The sequence below is a fragment of the Trachemys scripta genome, chromosome 3 (genome assembly GCF_013100865.1).
Source record: "Trachemys scripta elegans isolate TJP31775 chromosome 3, CAS_Tse_1.0, whole genome shotgun sequence".
NCBI classification, from domain to species: domain Eukaryota; kingdom Metazoa; phylum Chordata; order Testudines; family Emydidae; genus Trachemys; species Trachemys scripta.
The window spans coordinates 160,025,633-160,045,076 of NC_048300.1; the positions used below are offsets into that span (position 1 = coordinate 160,025,633).

A 19,444-nucleotide genomic window follows, 5' to 3' on the forward strand; every position below is an offset into this window, starting at 1 on the left:
ATTATTTAGATTACATATTTAATGAAAATAAATGAATAACCTGACAGGGTGTGGGGCTGGCTGGCTTGGGGCAGGGCAGGGGCTGTGGAGCTGGTTGGAGATGGGGTGCGGGGTTGGCTGGAGACAGGGAGGTGTGTGGGGCTGGCTGGCTTGGGGCACGGAGGTGTAGCAGGGGCTGGCTGGAGACAGGTGTGTGGGGCTGGCTGGCTTCGGGCAGGGCAGAGGAGATGAGAAGCTGGGGTGTGGGGTTGACTGGAGATGGGGATGTGGGGCTGGCTGGCTTTGGGTACGGGGATGCAGCAGAGGCTGGCTGGCGAAAGGGGGTACGGGGCTGGCTGGCTTCGGGCAGGGCGGGGGATGCGGAGCTAGTTGGAGATGGGGTGCGGGGTTGGCTGGAGACGGGTGTGTGGGGCTGGCTGGCTTGGGGCACGGGGGTGCTGCAGGGGTTGGATGGAGGCAGGAGTGTGGGGCTGGCTGCAGGCAGGGCAGTGGGTGTGGGGCTGGCTGAGGGCAGGCTGGCAGGTACCAGTGCCATCCCTAGATATTCTTGGGCCCTACGCAGCCCCCCCACGTGGGGGGGGGGGTGCCCAGGCTTCTGTTGGGGAGGTGGGAGCAGGGGGGGAGGCAGGGGGGAAACCACCCCCCCAGCACTCATCGGCGGCGCGGCTGGGGCCGGGTCTCTGTACTTCCTGCTGCCGGTGAGTGCAGCCCCGGCCCTGCTGCAGAGCTCAGGGGAGTGGGGGCAGGGCGGGGCTGAGCAGGGTTGGGGCCCTGGGGAAGAGCCAGAGCAGCAAGGAGCAGTGCAGCGCCCCTGGCGGCCGGAGAAGGAATGACATCACTTCCCGGCCGGCCGGAGCTGATCAAAGAGGGTTACACATTTAGCCGGTGCCGGGTGAGCATCCTAGCCGTTTTGGGCACCGCTTTTTGGCGCCCTCAAATCTTGGCGCCCTAGGCGGCTGCCTAGTTTGCCTAGTGGATGCACCGGCCCTGCTGATTGAGTACCAAAGGGAGCTGGCAAATGTTCATGCTCTTCTTTTGACCACATTCCTTGACTTCCCAGCCCATCATGAGGCAACTTGACGGGGAGATGAGTGATTTGAGGAACAGCCAGCCATGCTGTATATCATCCTTGACTCCAAGGTGGGCGAGGGAAGGATGTTACTGTTTCCCAATGAGCTCAGTTCCCCACTGCTAGTCCAGTTTGAAGAGATGGTGGGTGGGGGAGAGATGTGATGGCTGCTGGCCTCTGAAGTATTAGTGTCACCTTGTGACAGCAACATCCCTTGAAGAGGGAAGAAGCCAGTGCACGTGTGTCTGGTCAGTTGATCTCCAATTCGGCGTAAGAGGGCACCTGGGCTCTAGAGGCAGGTGAGGCCTCTCAACACGGGAGAAACAGAAAGTACAGCAGACAGTTGCCCTGGGAAAACCTGCAGAAAGCTATGCAGCCCCTCCCTGGAAGGAGGCAGAAATGGGCAGGAAGCAGCAGAGGGTGATGCCTGCTGAGCTTCCTGAACCAGAAGACCATGGCCTGAGAGGGCTGCAATCTGAGAGCAGCCGAGGGAGATGCCTGCTGCCTCTGAGGGTACAGCTACACTACACGCCGGATCATCTAGTGTAGACGTGATAAATCGATCCCCGATTGCTCTGCCGTCGACTCCGGCACTCTACCCCAGCAAGAGGCGGAAGTGGAGTCGACGGGGGAGCGGTAGCCGTCGATCCCGATCCCGTGCTGCGAGGACACGAAGTGATTCTAAGTTGATCTAAGATACGTCGACCTCAGCTACACTATTCTCGTAGCTGAAGTTGCGTATCTTAGATCGATACACACACACACACACACACACACACACCCCAAAGTGTAGACCAGGCCTGAGTTAGAGAGCTGAAGCCAGAGGGAGCTGAAAGCTGAGGGGAGGCGTAATGAGACATGCCAGTGCGACACCTGGAGGTGAGGAGAGATGATGGAGCTTTCCTTTGTAATAAACTAACCCTGCAAGGGCTATTCCTACTCAGTTGTTTGGACTATTTCTGGGAACCCTGAGGCAGGTGCACTGGTTGTGCTGTGACCTGACACTGGAGAGCACCACAGGTGGCTGCCCTATGACACTTGCTACCAAGAGGAGATTTCCCTGGGCCTGACAAGAATCACTAATGGGTGCATCACCCAGGGCTGAAAGCCATTTAGACAAGCCCAAAGTGCACTCAGTATCTTTCAGCAACTACAGTTGAGCCTTGGCTAATTTCAGTAAATTCCAGTCTGCCAGTGATCTCTTTAATGAGTACAGGGAACATAAAGGGGTTGGTTTTATTTCTTTGCTGGTGGTCTTTTCAAGAGGGTGGATCTGACTGATTGCTACACTGTTTCCTCTGCATATACAGGACATATGTATAAATGTACCATGTAAATAAAATGAAAAAACAAGGACTTTTTAAATGGGGGGAGGGGGCTAGCTCCTCTTGCTACTCCAAGGGTTAACTTTGTAACTCTACAAGAGACAAATCTTGCTGATTGATTATGGGCTAGATCCACAAAGGAACTTAACACCTTCAAACCTCCCTTCTTTAACCACACCTCCCCTGCCACCAAAAGCTGCTGCCTAACCCTGGAGGTGCCCTAAGTCCCTAGGGCCCTAAATTTCTGCTGGCAAAGTCCCCTAGGTGCCCATTGCTGGCCAGATGCAAGACTAAGGCCGGATAATACCCTAGGGGATTCTCAAACTACACCGTCCCTGCCTATATATTCAGAGCATCTTCCCAAAACACACCCATGAGCAACCAACTGGGCATTTACTTCAAGATGGGAAGGGGGTTGGGTAATAAGAACCAGTGATCAAGGCATTCTCCTGGATGTGGGTGACCTGTTTTGGAGCAGGGACTAGAATCCCGTTCTCCAGTATCCTAGCCCCTGGGTATTATGGGCTGGATCTCGATCTCCCTGTTGAAGCTGTTCCATGCTGTATCAAATTTTCACTGGTTCAGAGAGAGAGAGAGAGAGATTGGCACTGTATCCTGGTGGTCAGGATGCACTCCCTTGGGATGTGGGAGACCCAACTTCAAGTCCTTGCCCCAAAGCAGGCAGAAGTGGGATTTGAAAACAAGGATCTTAGAGACCTACTAGCTACAATGGGGTGGAGGTTGGGGGTGACTGGCATATATGGTGTTTTTTTTGAGAAATGGCTGACCTGGCTTAGGCTCCTAATTGCAGGAGAGGATTCACAGCTCTGAGTACTGTGTGGAAACAAGCAACACCTAAAGCCTTTTCATCCAATGTTCTAACCCAGGGCTTCTCAAACTTCATTGCACTGCAACCCCCTTCTGACAATAAAAATTACTACATGACCCCAGTAGGGAAGACCAAAGCCTGAGCCCACCCAGTCCCGGATACGGGGTCCAAAGTGGAAAACCAAGCGCTTCAGCACCAGGCACGGGGCCTGGAACTTGAGTGTTACAGAACTTCCCCTTCACCTCCTCCCCTGGTTCCTGTCACGCGGACAAAAAGCAGAAGACCGGAAGTCAGAAGTGCAGGCAATGCGATGTTTATTGGGGTTAATTGTAAGTAAACATATCCATAGCTCTATAAGCTAGTAGAGTCTGTTTCCCAGTGTTCCATTCCCAGCTCTGATGCTGCAAAGCATTTACCTCGTACCCCCCTTCCCAGCTCTGATGCCACAGAGCCTTGTCTGTGTCTCTGTTCCTCATTCCCACCTTCTCTACATTAGCAGGCCCAAATATACCTGCAATGCATGCCCCTGTCCCACCCCTTACAACTTACGGTCATGTTCCATTTTGAAAGTGCATGAGTCTGCGGGGGGAGGTCTTCCTCCCACCTCTTTTGTATCCCATGGTAGGGGTAAGGAGTGAGGTTGTGTACTGGCCAAGGCCAGGCTTTTCTTTGGTTTTTAGTGTTTCTTATGTCTTCCCCCTCACCCCCCCCAATCATCCCTTGCCCTTCCCAACTGGTTGCTTGACCTTGAGATAGGAGTTGAGGCAGTCTCAAAGTATGCACTCGTATATTATACTCCCACCGTGCCCAGTAACACTAACTGTTCTTATCTGTTCCCATTATACTAACAAACCCATCCAGCTAGGCAGAAGCAACACACACAGTGTCTGTGTTCACAAACATTAGTATAAGGTTAAGAGTATCAAAAAGTCACATCCCAAATTCTATTTCAGGCTAACACATCAGCCTATATACTAACATTGAGCCCCACCGCTCAGGGCTGACGCCCTCAGACTCTGGCTTCAGCCCTTGGCCCCAGCAAGTCTAAGCCAGCCCTGGTGAACCCACTGAAATGGGGTTGTGACCCACAGTTTGAGAACGGCTGTTCTAACCACACTACAATAAGAACCACTGTGTTTTTCGTTTAAAAAGTCTTCTCAGCCAATCTTTCTGAGGAACAGGAGTTCTGCCTTCCTTCCTCTTCCCAGGAACCCCTGTGTGTGGGGAAGAGGGAGGCACAGGCTTACTGGCACCTCCTCAAAATGTTCAAGAAGCAAGTAGCAAAGTTGCCCTATGAAGAGCTAGGACAAGGCCAGTCAGTCATCCCTTGAAGCTACAGGGAGAGCTGCAGCCCTCTCCGATCAGCCAGAAGCCAACTACAATTTGTTGCTGGAAATATCCAGTTGCTGATGGGGGAGTATTATTGTAAAGAGGTGAAGTGAATCCCTGTGCAGCTCCACTCAATCCTAAGAGTCGGTTTCATATCACAACTGCAAACTGAGCACGTTTTGTTTGGAAGTGAGATTTTAAGACCCAATCTTGCAAAATGTTCAGTATTCTTCAACTTCTATTAATTTCAACAGAAGTTGAGGGCACCTTACAGAATTGGACTCAGGAGGAAAGGCCTACACAGCTACCAATCAAAACTCTTCCATTCACTTGACACTATAAATAATGTAGTGTCTCTGGAGTTGGTCGGTCAACATGAAAGATTAAAAGAGAAACTGCTTAATATGTTCCATCTTTTATTTGATTACTGGAAACAATTTATACATTTTTTAGCCCCTGGAAGGAGATATTTACATGTTTAGAAACAAAATATATTCTAGTGCAATATGGAGCACAAGCATATACCCATATCTGTTAGTGATTTTGATAAAACACAGTGCATTACATGATTAGTACTGACAAGATGTTAGTTTGCATGTTACATTGAGCTTCTATTGATTACCTGATATTAGACGCTTACAAGATTATGGTTTAATACTATCCCCTTTTTAGTTTAGTGACACATCCATACATAGCTCGGGTTTCAAAGATGCAGAACATTTCTAACATCCACTGATTTCTTAGTGGTGCTATGGCCCTCTTAGCACCTCTGGAAAAAAAAATCCAGCCAATAAATTGCTTAAATGAAAACGATACAAGAAAGAAACTATCAAAAACCTTCTTGTTTAATTAAAAAAGCTTTCAACATATCAAAGAACTTTGAGGAATTAAATTTCAGATGTATTAACTTTTACAGTGAAAAAATACAAAAAACAACAAAAAAAGACAGACATACTTCAAGTACAAAGAGCTTGTCTGCTTGTTGAAGGGAAATGATATTCGTACTTCAGTCCTTAGTTGCTGTTGTCTCTTACAGCAGCAGAAAAACCAATCTCAAAATCATCAAAAGGCTGCATCAAAACACAGAACAAAAGTAAAAAAAACAGTAAAGTTAGGGTATGAACAATCAAATAGCATAAAGCCCATTCATGAATTTGCTACTGGGTACAGATGAGAGAATCTGTAGCCTATAACTTAAAATCTTTAAAAACACTTCTAAAGTCTGGTTCTCCATTGCATTTACCAGTTGTATGCCAACATACTTTGGAAGATGTCAATGAAATTACACGAATGTAACACTAGTGAGAATCGGGACTTACAGGTTCAAGAAAGCACAATCTTCTAAGGCTTTTGGGCCTGATTCTCCTGTCACCTATATTTGTGTGAATGGAGTTATATGAATATAAGTCAGGTATACATGAGTGGAGACACCACTCCTCTAAGTTTTGATCCATTTGAGGGAGAGATTTTTGAAAACAAAAATACCAAATTGCTTTTCCAGTGTGTTCTAGGTTTCAAAGTTACCAAAATTCTTTTGCATATATTAATGATTTCCAGACAAAGTGCTCATGCCAGGCATAAAGTTCATGTTCTAACTGAAATAGTCTTCACACTGTTTCAATAAATACAGTAAAAGTCATGGTCCAACACAGAGTTGCTACAAGGAAGATTTAATTAAGAGTGGTGTGAAACGCTTAAGTACCATTTAACCCTATATGGGTTAAAACAGAATATTTGGCTGTGTCTGCACTTGGAAATTGAGCTGTTGTTTACAACAGTTAGTTGAAATGATGCTGAACGTGGTTTTGCCTTATCTACACTTGCAGCTTCACTAGTTCACTTGCAAAGTTTGCTGATAACGGTTGCCAGCAATGGTTCCATTTTGAAACACAGTCAGTCTTGACTTGCACTCTGGGTAGCCCCAGTGAATTCAGAGCAGAATTTGGTATGTTTAGTTTTAGTGGTGAGCTGGTTTAGCCATACAAAGAGTTCTATACTGGATGTTAATAAAGACATTGCACAAATATTAATCTAAGGGGATTGTTTTATTCATGGCCTGCATGCATGAAATGCAGTTATTGTCAGAAAAGTGACACCAGAGTTCCATACTTATTCTCTCAGTGACACCTTATAAAATTTCTTTTTACAAGTCAAAAAGATAAGTATTCTAAGTATCTGTCCTGCAAATTCAACCTAGGACCTGAATAACGACCTGAATACTTTCTGCCTCTTACATCACTTGACAATACTTCAGCTCCATCAGAAGTTAAGGGTTTGTGGCAGGAATTACTGGGTGAAATTCTGTGGTTTGTGTTATGCAAGAGGTCAGACTCATTATGATCATAATGTTTACTTGGGGCCTTAAAATTTATGAATCACTACTGAAGATTCTACCATGGGAACCGAGCTGACAGTTTGGTTGATGTGTATCTTTTTTAGCCATGCACAGACATTATAGTTCTGAAAAAGGAGGATAATTTTTATTCCAACGCATGTACCATCAATGAAAGTTCTCACACCTAAATCTTTCAATAATGATGATGTAAAATGTAGGAAAAAATTGATTTGCATGTTCATCTTGAAGTGTGAACAATTAGAAAAAATTTACTTGCAAACTGAAAAATGTTTTGAGAGATGGAGTCACAGAAAATAAGTTTGGAATTACTATGGAACCAAATTATGGAATAAATATGGAAAATGTTCTTTATATGTAAAAATAAAGAACAGCAGCAGAGTAATGAAATAGTTGACTCATCATATGCAGTAATATTGGCCAACATTTTCAAACCTGGCTACCTAAATCAAGACAACTAAATAAAGGTAGCCTTATTTTCAAAGCACCTACATCTTCCATGGACTACAGTGAAATTTGCTCAGAACTACTGAAAAGCCAGGCCATTTTTATTTAGGTCACTGAGTATGAATTTAAGAGCCCAAATTTAAGTATTCGTGTTCAAAAAGTTTGGCACATAATTACCTCGGGTACTTTTTAAGGCCTTCATCAATACATACTGTTAGTATCCTCTTTTCTGAGGCTCCCAATTACTATCAGATGTGCATTTTTTGTGGATAGCTGTCTACTGGAAACTGGACTTCATGCTCATTTCATTTAGCCCATCTAACAATCACTGGATGGTAACAACTTCCAATCCAAGAACATGGTGATTGATGTCAACTGGCTACCATTTGAAACAGGCTGAAATCATTGCAGCAGGAACTGAACATAGATATACACACCTACCTTAAACCAGCTATTAGTCCACCTGGAATTAGTTTCTTGGACCTCTTGAACCTCATTCCCATTACAATGGTCAGTATAAAAGCTGAAACTGTAACAGACAAATAAACACCATATTTACTGTTTTCCCCAAGCTATGGAGCAGTGGAATTTTCAAGACTGTGGTTACTTATCAAAGGACTACCAAATACACTTTTCACTACCTTCTGCTGTGAAACTTCATGTGATACAATTCCCCCTGGTCTAACAGCATGCTGTAACTAGCTACATGTATAGCCTAATGGATAGAGCACCAGACTAGAACCCAGGAGACCTGCGTTCTTGTCCCAGCTCAGTCACTAGATTGCTGGTTGACACTTGGCAACTCCTTGTGCCTTGGTTTCCCCATCTGTAAAATGGGGATAATGATGCTTAACTCCTTTGTTGAGTACTTTGAGATCTAGAGATGAAACAACTGTGCATCATTATTTTAACCTACAGCCCCGAAAATCTTTCAAAATACAGTACTCTGATTTTCTTACCTGTAAGTAACATTTCTAAATATAGAAACATGCAGACTCTTACTTTGTAGACACTCATAACACTGTCAAACAGTGTGAATTATTCTGCTACATTTGCATGTAAGGAGCGATCAGGAGAGTAGTATAAGCCACTACACATTGTACCAGTTGACTGAACACTGCCTCACAAATCCCCTCATCATATACCATTATAGCGCCTTTCCCAACCCCCAATTTCAGGAACCTATAAATGCTAAGGCTAATCTCTGTAATAAAAAAAAGTTAAGTCTTTTTGTTGAAAGGTTGCCTTGAAAATATAAACAGCTGCTTGTCACATATTTTCCCCAAAGAATATTGTTATTGATATGGCCTATGGCATGGCCACAGGCTCTTTGGTTCACAGGGGCAGACCTGACACCAATTCTTCGCAGTGAGGGGTTGTGCCATCTGAGTTGCCACTAATGGCATCAAGAGTGCCAAAAGTTCCAGCCCAGCAGGTTCCTCTGAGGTTGGACAATGCCACATTGGGCTAAAAGAGATGGGATATCTCAGTAGTGTGATAGGGTATCTGATGCAGCGTAATACAGGTTCTAACCCCAACTTCAACACTGGCATAATTAAGGCTACTGTGGGAATCATACAATGCTCCTGCTACTCTTTCCCCATTTGTAAAATGGAAATACCAAAGAATCCTTAACTGCCTGTCATAGGGGTTTTTGATACATTAGTAGAATGCTATATGGGTGGAAAAATTCACCAGAAAATACAGACAGCCATTTGGGAGGGTCGGGGGAGATGAAGAACTATCACTTGAAATAATTTTTAAGAGTCAGGAAGAGCATGGGTCTCAGCATAGGCAGCCGACCTCTATGTCTCCTGCAGCTGGAAGTGATGCTAAATTCCTCCTCTTTTTATTATGGAGCAACCCAAAGTATCCCTTTCCAGAACCCACAAGCTAGCAGTGTAGTCACACAGCAGTGTAATCACAGCGGACAAGAATTAGTTATGTTTGCTTGGGGAGGGAGCATAAACGTGTCCTGTAGGCTCATCCCACAATACTAAGACAAGTTCTAACAGCTAAACACAGATCATGAAATTCCACTCACTAAGCAATGAACCAAAAGTGATTTCTAATCACCGCTTTTCTTTTATGCTCCCATAATCTAACCTCAGGCATGTGCCTGAGCAAAAACAAGACCACTCCACCACATGAGCTTCCCCATAGCCCTGAATATACTTACTATCATTCCAGGTTAAAAAGCGTGTCCATTCCACAAAGGCGCTACTGACCAGGCACTAATGCCTGGATTACTCAAGAATGCTGAGACACCTTGGGTCCAATTTTCATGGGTGCTGAGCATCCCCAGTTCCAAGTGAAGCCAATGGGAGCTGTAGGCATCAGCACCTCTGAAAAATCAGGTTTCAGGTGTCTCAAATTGGGCACTCAAAAATGATGGCCTAAATTCCCACTGCTGCTCCAGTCACAGAAATCTGAATTCAAGAGTTCAAGGAAGTAAGGACAACATATACAATTTATTTATAAAAACACTGAAAATGGAAACTCATGTTACCTGTCAGCTTTGTGTTCTTGTGGAATCGGGGGCAGTATCCAGCCTGTCTGACTCATGAAGGACATCTTCCCCCTTCCTCCCCCCCATAGCCTCTGCTTGAACCAAAACCAATCAGAAGAAAGAGACTTACAAAAAAAAAAAAAAAATGAAAAGGCAGTGAAAGACACACCTAAACCCCTCTGGACAAGGATGACAGGATTAAGGCAACTCCCCTAGCCTCATCTGCATAGAAGATAGGACAGGGAGGCATCTCTATTAGCATACAGAATAGAGAACAGAGATTCCAAGGCAAGAACTGCACTGAACTCTGGGACCAGAAAAGTAGGGGAGCACTGCATGATGGGGGATCTCTGCTCCAGATGTTAATGAACCCATGCCTGCATACACCCAGCTCAATAGTTATCAGATCAATCCTAGAAATAAATCTTTTACTGGTATCCAAAATACTGAAGCTGCCTAATTGCACTGTGAGCTCCTTCGAAGGAACACTGCCCATAGCCAGGAATAATCAGTTCCTATTGTCTAGCCTGACCAAAACAACATTGGTATACTCCCTTGAGCCATCAGTTTACCCATAAACAAATCTAGTGCTCTCTCTGGAACCACTGTTGTTTCCCTACAAAACCCCCTACCCATGTTCAAGTTAGTGTTCTGGATCCAAAATCTGCATCGGTTCCATTGGGACTTCATCTCTCCTGACTGATCGAGGTGGGGCTCTGCCTGTCTCCAGCGCTCTGGACCCTCAGCTACCACTATCACCTGGGAACCCTGACCGGTTCAAGCTTCACAGAGTGGTGAGAAGCCAACTCTCTCTCTCTGCTATTTTTTCCCCCCTACTCTAGGTATAGCTTTCTAACCCTGACTTGTGTGATCAGTTATAGTTTTCTAAACCTGACTTTTGTAATCAAATTTAAGCTAGATATAATATTGTAACTGTTTTGTTTGTTTGGCTCTTCTTGTATGATTATTACTTGGTAATAAATAACTTTTATGGTTAAGCTGGTTGCTTCCCCCCCACACACCCCATGGCATATGAGGGTGTCAGCTTGGAAATGCTGCTCAACCCAGCCTACTGAGTCCAGGGACATAAGGGGTTCAGCTTGGGAGTGCTGATTAACCCGGTCCGCTCAGATGCGTGCATGCGTGTTTTCATCTGATTCTGGGGCTGGAGGAACCCAGCCCTGGGGAACGTAGGTCCTGCAGGATAGCTCCATTGGGAGGAAACTTGCAGAAGGAAGAAGTAGAGCTCCATATGAAAACACAAGTGACATAAGCAGTACGGTGATAGAATTACAAAACTCTCCCCGTTACCCTGAAGAGTAACCCTAATAAATGAACATACCCCAAATTAAATCTGGTAACACACACCTTTCGCGTTTGTATGGTATAATTTCCCATACATGTAAAAAGTAAGAGTGCTACTATTCTGGTTTCCTAGCAAAGCATTAAATACCCTTGTTACAATCAGAGTTGGAGATGGATAAAGTAGTGACTACTGTTTTTTAGGCCTAGATCCTGTAAACACTTATGCACATGCTTAGCTTTATCCCACTGTGGAAGTGGAAAAGGGGATAAAGGGAAATTGGACGCAGATATCTTAGTTTCTAGGAATAGAGCAAAAGTCAGGCTAACACTAACTGTAATAATGCGAGACTTTAAGGCAGGGCCTGGGCGAGTGGGAAAAAAACTGTAAGAGATACTGTTTTGACCTTGTGTTAGATAAGAATGGAACTCAGACTGTAGCAGGAACTGCTGAGAAAAGTAAGATATCAGGGAGGAATATGTATAAACAAGACACGGCTGCTGATCATTACTGTACGCAACAAAAGGTATAAATGCTTGCCGTAATTGTTTATCTAGCGGAGACCTGCCTAGGAAGGGGGAATCCCTGTCTGTGTGCACTCTCTCTCTTGCAATTGCTTGAGAATAAACTGTCTCTGAATTGTTGCAAACAACCTAAGAGTGAAGACTGTTTTCTTCCACACCACATCGTCCCATTGAGCTCCAGATTCACTGGGACTGTTGCCATGCGCAAAGTTAAACATGCATGTAGGTTTTTCCAGGCTCAGGCCCTTACTTTGTAAGCAGTCAAAAACAATTAAAAAAAAAATCATAGAATCATAGAACATCAGGGTTGGAAGGGACCTTAGGAGATCATCTAGTCCAACCCCCTGCTCAAAGCAGGACCGATCCCCAGACAGATTTTTATCCCAGTTCCCTAAATGGCCCCCTCAAGGATTGAACTCACAACCCTGGGTTTAGTAGACCAATGCTCAAACCTCTGAGCTATCCCTCCCCCCACCAAAAAAATGGAGATCTCCTAGAACTGGAAGGGACCTTGAAAGGTCATCAAGTCCAGCCCCCTGCCTTCACTAGCAGAACCAAGTACCAATTTTGCCCCACATCCTTAAGTGGCCCCCTCAAGGATTGAACTCACAACCCTGGGTTTAGCAGGCCAATGCTCAAACCACTGAGCTATCCCTACCCCCAATCTAATAGTAGAAGAGTTTTTAAAATATATGTAAAGACAGGGCCGGCTCTGGCTTTTTGGCCGCTCCAAGGAAAAAAAAACGGGGCAGCCAGAACGGCAAAGCAAAAAAAAAAAACCCCCAAAAATAACCTGCGGCGCGGCCAAAGCGCGGGTGCAGGGGGACCGGCTGGGGGGGGAAAGGAGGGGGAAGGAGAGCGGGCGGGAGAGAGAGAGAGAGAAGGGGGCGGCCAGGGCTACAGCAGGGGCGCTGCCACGCGGCCCCTCCCGCTGCGCCGCCTCCTGCTGCGAGGGCTCCGCTCCGGTCAGCGGGGAGGGAAGGAAGAGGACTGCCCTGCAGGACGCTCTGGTTCTCTGCGCCGCCGCCCCCTACAGGGCGGCCAAAGCGGAACAAGAACAACAACAACAACAAAAAAGCGGCCGTGCCGCCCTAGGATTGGGCAGAATGCCGCCTCCAACAATCTGCCACCCCAAGCACCAGCTTGCTCAGCTGGTGCCTGGAGCCGGCCCTGTGTAAAGAGAACATTTACCGGTCTGCAGCACTGCTGTAGCCTTGATAGTTCCAGGATATGAGAGAGACAGGATAGGTGAGCTAACCCTTAAATGCCCACTTCATTTTAAGTCAGAGGTGGGCAAACTATGAACTGGGGGCCACATCCAGCCCTCCAGATGTTTTAATCCGTCCCTTGAGCTACCGCTGGGAAGTGGGGTCTGAGGCTTGCCCCGCTCTGGCGCTCCAGCTGTGGAGTGGGATCAGGCTCTTGCGCCACTCCGCACGGCTCCCAGAAGCAGCGGCATGTCCCCCCTCCGGCTCCTATGCGTAGGGGTAGCCAGAGGACTCCGCATGCTGCCCCCACCCAAGCGCTGTCCCCCCAGCTCCCATTGGCCAGGAACCACAGTCAATGGGAGCTACAGGGGTGGTGCCTGCAGACAGGGCAGCGGGCAGATCCCGGGCTACCCCTATGCGTAGGAGCCGGAGGGGGGGACATGCCTGGCTGCACCTCCACGTAGGAGCCGGAAGGGGGACATGCCGCTGTTTCTGGGAGCTGCTTGAGGTAAGCACTGCCCAGAGCCTGCATCTGACCGCTTCCTGCGCCCCTTCCCCAGCCCTGATCCCCCTCCCACCCTCCGAACCCCTCGGTCCCAGCCCGGAGCATCCTCCTGCACCCCCAACCCCTCATCCCCAGCCCCAACCCAGAGCCAGCACCCCCAGCCACAGCCCTCCTGCCCCCCAACCCCCAATTTTGTGAGCATTCATGGCCTGCCATACGATTTCCATACCCAGATGTGGCCCTCAGGCCAAAAAGTTTGCCCACCCCTGTTTTAAGTGGTCTCCTGCAGCATATGTGAACAACTTGTATTTAACTTAGACACTCTGGTTACCTTCCCCAGACCTGAAGAAGAGCTCTGTGAAGCTTGAAAGCTTGTACCTTCCACCAACAGAAGTTGGTCCAATAAAAGGCATTACCTCAAACATCTAGTCTCTGCCATATCCTATTACCTGTATTTTGTATGTATAAAGCTTCCAACTTTAAAAAACTAAATTGAAGCAAAGTGTCTAACTAGTTAAATTGTCAGGCAGACTGAGGTGTCATATGATGCAAAAAATTAAACAGAATATATATTTTGAACAGTCTTTAATTCATGTAAAAGTCTATTTTAAACTGTACACATTTTAATACTTACAAAATGATATCTTCACATCTTTGGAGTCATGTGTTACACAATACGCTCCATAACCAGACATCAAACCAAAGAAGAGACCAGCAGCCAAAGAGACTATACTTCCTGCAGTAAACCATTAAGGAATATGAAAATGAAAATGTGAGGAACAACTGAAAAAACAGACTACAGAATATTCTTCTTCTTCTCATTATTATTAGACAATTTACTATTTTGCTGCTACAACTAAAATCTGAGATGAACTGGAGTTTTCCCACATTTTGGCTATGAATTACTCTGGAAAAGAATAATTTTTACTATGTAATGTTTCAATGAGTAGGTCTTGTATAACATCCTGATAAGAATAAAGTTCCAATGCTGGGTATTGTGAAGTCCATACCCCAGGTTCTCTATTGAGTTCTGTTTTAGGGTATGTCTACACTAGAAACACTATGGCGACACAGCTGCAGAGACAAAAGGGGTTCTTCCATTACTATAGTACAGTGATCCCCAAACTTTTTACCTAACGCCACCCCTTACTCTGGTCCATGCTCCCCCACCCAGGGCAGGGAGTGGGGCCACGGCTCCGGGAGGGGAGGGACATGGACAGGGGTAAGGAGGCCAAGGCTGGGACCACAACTGGGGGCGGGAGTGGAGCCCTGGGTGCAGGGCTGGGAGCTGGGACCCCGGGCTGGCAGCTGGGACCAGGGCCAGGAGCGGAGCTGGGTCACACTCCCTCCCCTCCCCGCCCCCTATGGGGACTGGCCCATACTGCAGCCATGCCCCTTCTCCCCCGCAGCCCGCGCCACTTCCTGCAGCTCCCATTGGCTGGGAACGATGAACCGCAGCCACTGGGAGCTGTGGGCAGCCGTGCCTGCGAACAGTCAATGTAAACAAACTGTCTCGCGACCTGCCAGCAGATTACCCTGATGGGCTGCAGGTTGTCCACCACTGATCTAGACAGCAGAAGCAGTAATTCTTTCCTGACTTCGTCTGAACTACTTGTCAGGATCTGATTCATGTAGCCATTTACACTTGTGCGAAGTGGATTTAAAATACCATCATTCTGGTTTAGGAGCAATTTATCCCCACTTTGCATTGATGTAAATGACTTCACAAGGTGTAAGGCATTAGAGAATCAATCCCTCCATTTCCAAATCCGGCCACCCCCGCATTTACCTTTGCGAGTATATCCTACAACACCGCCAAGAGCCACCACTATCGCATAACCAAAACCAATCCAGTCAATCGCCATGATCACAAATCTAAAAAAGACAACAAATTGCAACACTGAAGAACAAATTCTGCTTTAAAAATAGATTTCCTGTTTAGGATTATGAAGTGTTATCCAGGAGCACTCCAAACAATAATAAATAATGAGTTACAAGTTTCAGTACTGCGACAATACTCAAAATGTGCATGGGCTTAAACTGGCAGGCCCGCCGACAGCAATTCCGGGCCCCACAGCAGAACAGTCAATGGGCCCCTGGTCCGACTGACATTTGGGCAGTGTTGCACCTGCGCTGGCCCAGCGAGAGGCGACTAGTGGGAGGGACACAAAGGGGGGCACTAGCTGTGGGGGGAGGGAGGGAGACAACACGTGACACCCCCACGTAACCCCTCCCGCATGACCTCCAACGTGACTCCTCCCCATCCCACCCCCAGCCTGGGGCCCTCATGCTCTCCCCGCCCCTCTTCCCCATACCAAGTTAGCTGGTGACAAAGTCAGATTCAGGAGTCACAATTTGTCAGACCACTCTGTTTATTAGCAAAGCGCTCTGCTAATACACCCAGATAATGTGAGTACCATGCAAGACTCAAACTATTTATTTATACAAAAAAAAGGGCGCGAACTTAACAAGATAACAAAAGGAAGCAGAACTGATATTACCGATCTCCTGTTAATGTCCCACCATTAGCTTAAGTGGACCCATTGTTTCATACTTTAATGTTTCTCTTCCTGACAACTATATTTCAACATTCCTTATTCCTGCTTAAAGGAACATACAGCATTTCTTTAATCCATTCTATTTTTACAATATAATTCATTCTACTTTCACAATGGGCATGGGGCTCTGTCCTCCTGCTGCGCTGGCCCGGCTCCCCCAGGCTGTTCGGCTGCTCTTCTGGTAGCCAGGGTCCGGAGCCACTCCTGGATGCTTCCGGGTGCAGCACAGCAGCTGCCTGGGAGAGTGCCTGGCTGTGGCAGCAGGAGGCCACCCCTCCCGCCCAGGTTCAGCTTCTGGTGACAGTGGCCCATTGAGCTGTAGCTCCCCTGCCCTCCCCGGCATGCTCAGAGTTGGCTCCTGTCCCCAGAAGCTGAGCCTGGGGGGGAGAGGGCTGCCACTGTTGCCGCTCCCTGCCTTGCCCAGGCTCAGCTTCTGGGGACAGGAGTTGACTCTGAGCATGTCAGGGAGGTCTCCGGCTTGCTGGGCCACTGTCCCTAGAGAAGCTGAACCCCAGGGCAGCTGCTGCACTTCACCTGGCTGGAAGGAGAGGTTCTGGCCCTGCCCCTTCCTCTCCCCACCTGGGACTGGCTGCTGGGTCGACAAGTTGCCCGAGCAGGTGTCTGGAGAGGGCAGGCGGGCCTTTGAGCCCTGCAGCCTGCCTGTGTGATTTAAAAGGGCCCAGGGCTCCTGACCGCCACCACTACCGCTGGCACAGAGGTGGTGGCAAGGGGCCCCGGGCCCTTTTAAATCGCCCGGGGACCCTGGGCAATTGTCCCCTTTGTCCCCGTCCCCCGTCCCCCCCCCTGTTGGCAGGCCTGACTGTGTGGACTGTAACTCTTGTCCCTTCTCACATCTTCCTATCTGTCTATGCCCCCACCATTTTTTTAACCTTACACATTATGGCATATCTAAAATTAGGCTCCAGTCCTTCAGAGACTTATGCTCATGAGTAAGCCCTTGCAAGATTAGGGCCTTAGAAGCTATAGGTAGTAAGCTGATTGGGGTAGGGAGCTCGCTCTCAGGCTAGGTCTACACTACCCGCCTGAATCAGTGGGTAGAAATCGATCTCTCGGGGATCGAATTATCATGTCTCGCCGGGACGCGACAATCGATCCCCGAATTGATGCGCTTACTCCACCAGCGGAGGTAAGAGTAAGCGCGGTCGACGGGGAGCCGCGGAGGTCGATTTTGCCGCCGTCCTCACAGCGGGGTAAGTCGGCTCCGATACGTCGAATACAGCTACGCTATTTGTGTAACTGAATTTGCGTATCTTAAATCGATCCCCCCCATAGTGAAGACCTGCCCTTAAAGGCACAGGGAGGGGAACAAACAATCTCTCCATGAGTAAAATGGGGACAATGATACTGACCTCCTTTGTAAAGCATGATATAAAAACATGCTTTGAGATCTGCTGATGAAAAGTGCTATAACAGAGCTAGGTATTATTACTGTTCTGTTCCTTCTGCAAAGTTCCTTGCACACTTTTGGGTGCTATACAAATAAGTCATATAATTCACCAAATACAGAATTACAAATAACGGAGTATTACATTAAAAATCCCATCGTAACAACATGAAATGTGTAAAAAAATCATGCAAAAATTTGCTATTCTTAAGTAGATAAAATCTCCCCCCTTCCCAACTGAAGAGAGAGCCTCCTCTTTTCTGCTCACTCCTTTCCCCCATCTACCCTGGGTTGTGTCCTGGGAAGGGAGGTTTTCTTAAATGTTAAAAAACAAAACACAGAATAGGCAGGGAGAGAGCTGATCGAGCATATGTTATAATTTAATCACCAACATTATGTGCTAGAGGCCTACAAACCACACAGGTAGAGACATGGTTTGAAGAGAGTACAATCTAGGGCTCCTAGTCCTGCAATGAATCAGCACGGGCACACCTTTGCCCCAGCAGAGAGCCCCAAAGCTGCCAAGATGTGTCCTGTGGTCTGCCTGCCCAGAGCTCACTACCCAAAGGCCCCATTACACCAACACTGAAGCGGTGAGTCGCTTTACTGGACAGAAGTGGGACTGAGACGGGGTTGTTCAAGTCCAGTGGTGTTTGTCCTGTCAGCACTAGAGAGGGGGGCACAAGTGCGCACTCTAGAAGGGGTGAACCCGAAAGCAGCCCAGCTCCCCGCTGGTTAGGGTGCTCTAGTAACGACGCAGGCCAATACTGCGCGCCTCAGCCTGCTGCGTAGGCCTGCCGAGACCCTGCTCTGCCCAGTGCAAACGGGGGTGTGGCCGGGGCCGCTCTCAGGCACAGCTGGGTGATGGGAGAGGGCAGGGGGCGCCCCCCTTTCCGTGCCCCCCCAGGGAATGTCAAAGCGCTGGCGCAGGGCGGGGGTCGCGCTTTGCAGACCCCGCAGGGCTGCAGCAGAGACCCCGGCTCTGGCTCCGCGGGTACTTTCACCATCACACGCGGGGAGGGGGGAGGTCTGAGCAGCCGGGGATCCCGGGGGACAAGCTGGGCACCTCTCCCCGCACCCCTCGCGCCTGCCTCCGCCGGGCATTAGTAGCGGCGCGTTCATTTCCTCTCCCGCGTCCCGGCTGAGGACTGCAGCTCCTCCCACCCCTTCCCCGCGCCTCCGCAGGGCGCAGAGACACCGACGCCGCCTGCCCCTAAGCCAGGCGTCCGGGCTCCTTGGTGAAAAGGGGGAAGCGCCCCTACAGCCCGGCCGAGCCCAGGAGCCCTCTGTACCTTAACAGACCTCCCCGGCTCCAGCCTCCAGCGCCCTCTACACTCTCCTCCGCGCGCCTCCTGCTGCAGCTGAGCCGGAGCCGGAGCCGCTGCCCCTGCCTGTGGGAGGGCCCCGGGGCGTGCACCGGAGCGAGCCTGCTAACAACACTTCCAGGCCTCGCACTTGGTTCCTCTCTGTGGTAGTAACACAGCGGCTTGAAAAACACAGGGGTGTGCTGCCACCTCATGGGAAACGTAAGGTATTGCCAGGCCAACAGCACCCACGCTGCCCAGCCTTTTCTTGCCTGCAGCTGGTGCTTTGCCCTGCACTAACACAGAGGCCTTAGGTGAAGAAGTCTGTATATAATATTTTTACACACACACGGCCAGACTTCAGGTTGCTCCCTTGTGCCTATGCTTTCTGATACAGTCTAATTATACACTCACATACTATTTTTTCCACTGGCCCAACCCTTGCTGCAGTCAGTGAATGATTACATTCACTATTTCTTTTTATCTTCTTAATTCATAGAATCATAGACCTGGAAGGGACCTCAAGAGATCATCTAGTCCAGTCCACTGCACTCATGGCAGGACTAAGTATTATCTAGCCTATCCCTGATAGGTGTTTGTCTAAACTGCTCTTATATCTACATATGGCAATGTGGACCCTATGACCACATACTAAACGTTCAGTTTGAAACAGCAGAGGTAAGAGCACAATACAGGACTTTTAGTTTATGGTAGAAGGGTCTGTAAAGCCAGTTAGTGCCCTGTTAGAGCACTGTAGATTTTACACCCCAGCTTGC

General features: G+C 48.1%; 1 protein-coding gene across 1 annotated transcript; it reads right to left on the reverse strand.

Annotated features, from left to right (window-relative positions):
- Positions 1-4,955: 4,955 nt before the first annotated feature.
- Positions 4,956-18,817, reverse strand: TMEM14A (transmembrane protein 14A). The gene is made up of 5 exons (XM_034766357.1): positions 18,657-18,817; positions 15,191-15,276; positions 14,036-14,137; positions 7,794-7,881; positions 4,956-5,622 (listed from the first exon to the last, which is right to left on the reverse strand). Exons 2-5 carry the CDS (start codon positions 15,264-15,266, stop codon positions 5,583-5,585), a joined length of 306 nt encoding a protein of 101 aa, XP_034622248.1. The 5' UTR covers positions 15,267-15,276; positions 18,657-18,817; the 3' UTR covers positions 4,956-5,582.
- Between the last annotated feature and the right edge of the window lie 627 nt (positions 18,818-19,444).

Bases quoted from the DNA above. Each gene is read 5' to 3' on its own strand.
- TMEM14A (XM_034766357.1), bottom strand. From the start codon at position 15,266: ATGGCGATTGACTGGATTGGTTTTGGTTATGCGATAGTGGTGGCTCTT. The intron at 14,138-15,190 runs GTAAATGCGGGG...GGTTTACTGCAG, and splicing joins TGTAGGATATACTCGCAAAG to GAAGTATAGTCTCTTTGGCT. The intron at 7,882-14,035 runs GTAAGTATTAAA...TGTCTGTTACAG, and splicing joins AGATGTGAAGATATCATTTT to TTTCAGCTTTTATACTGACC.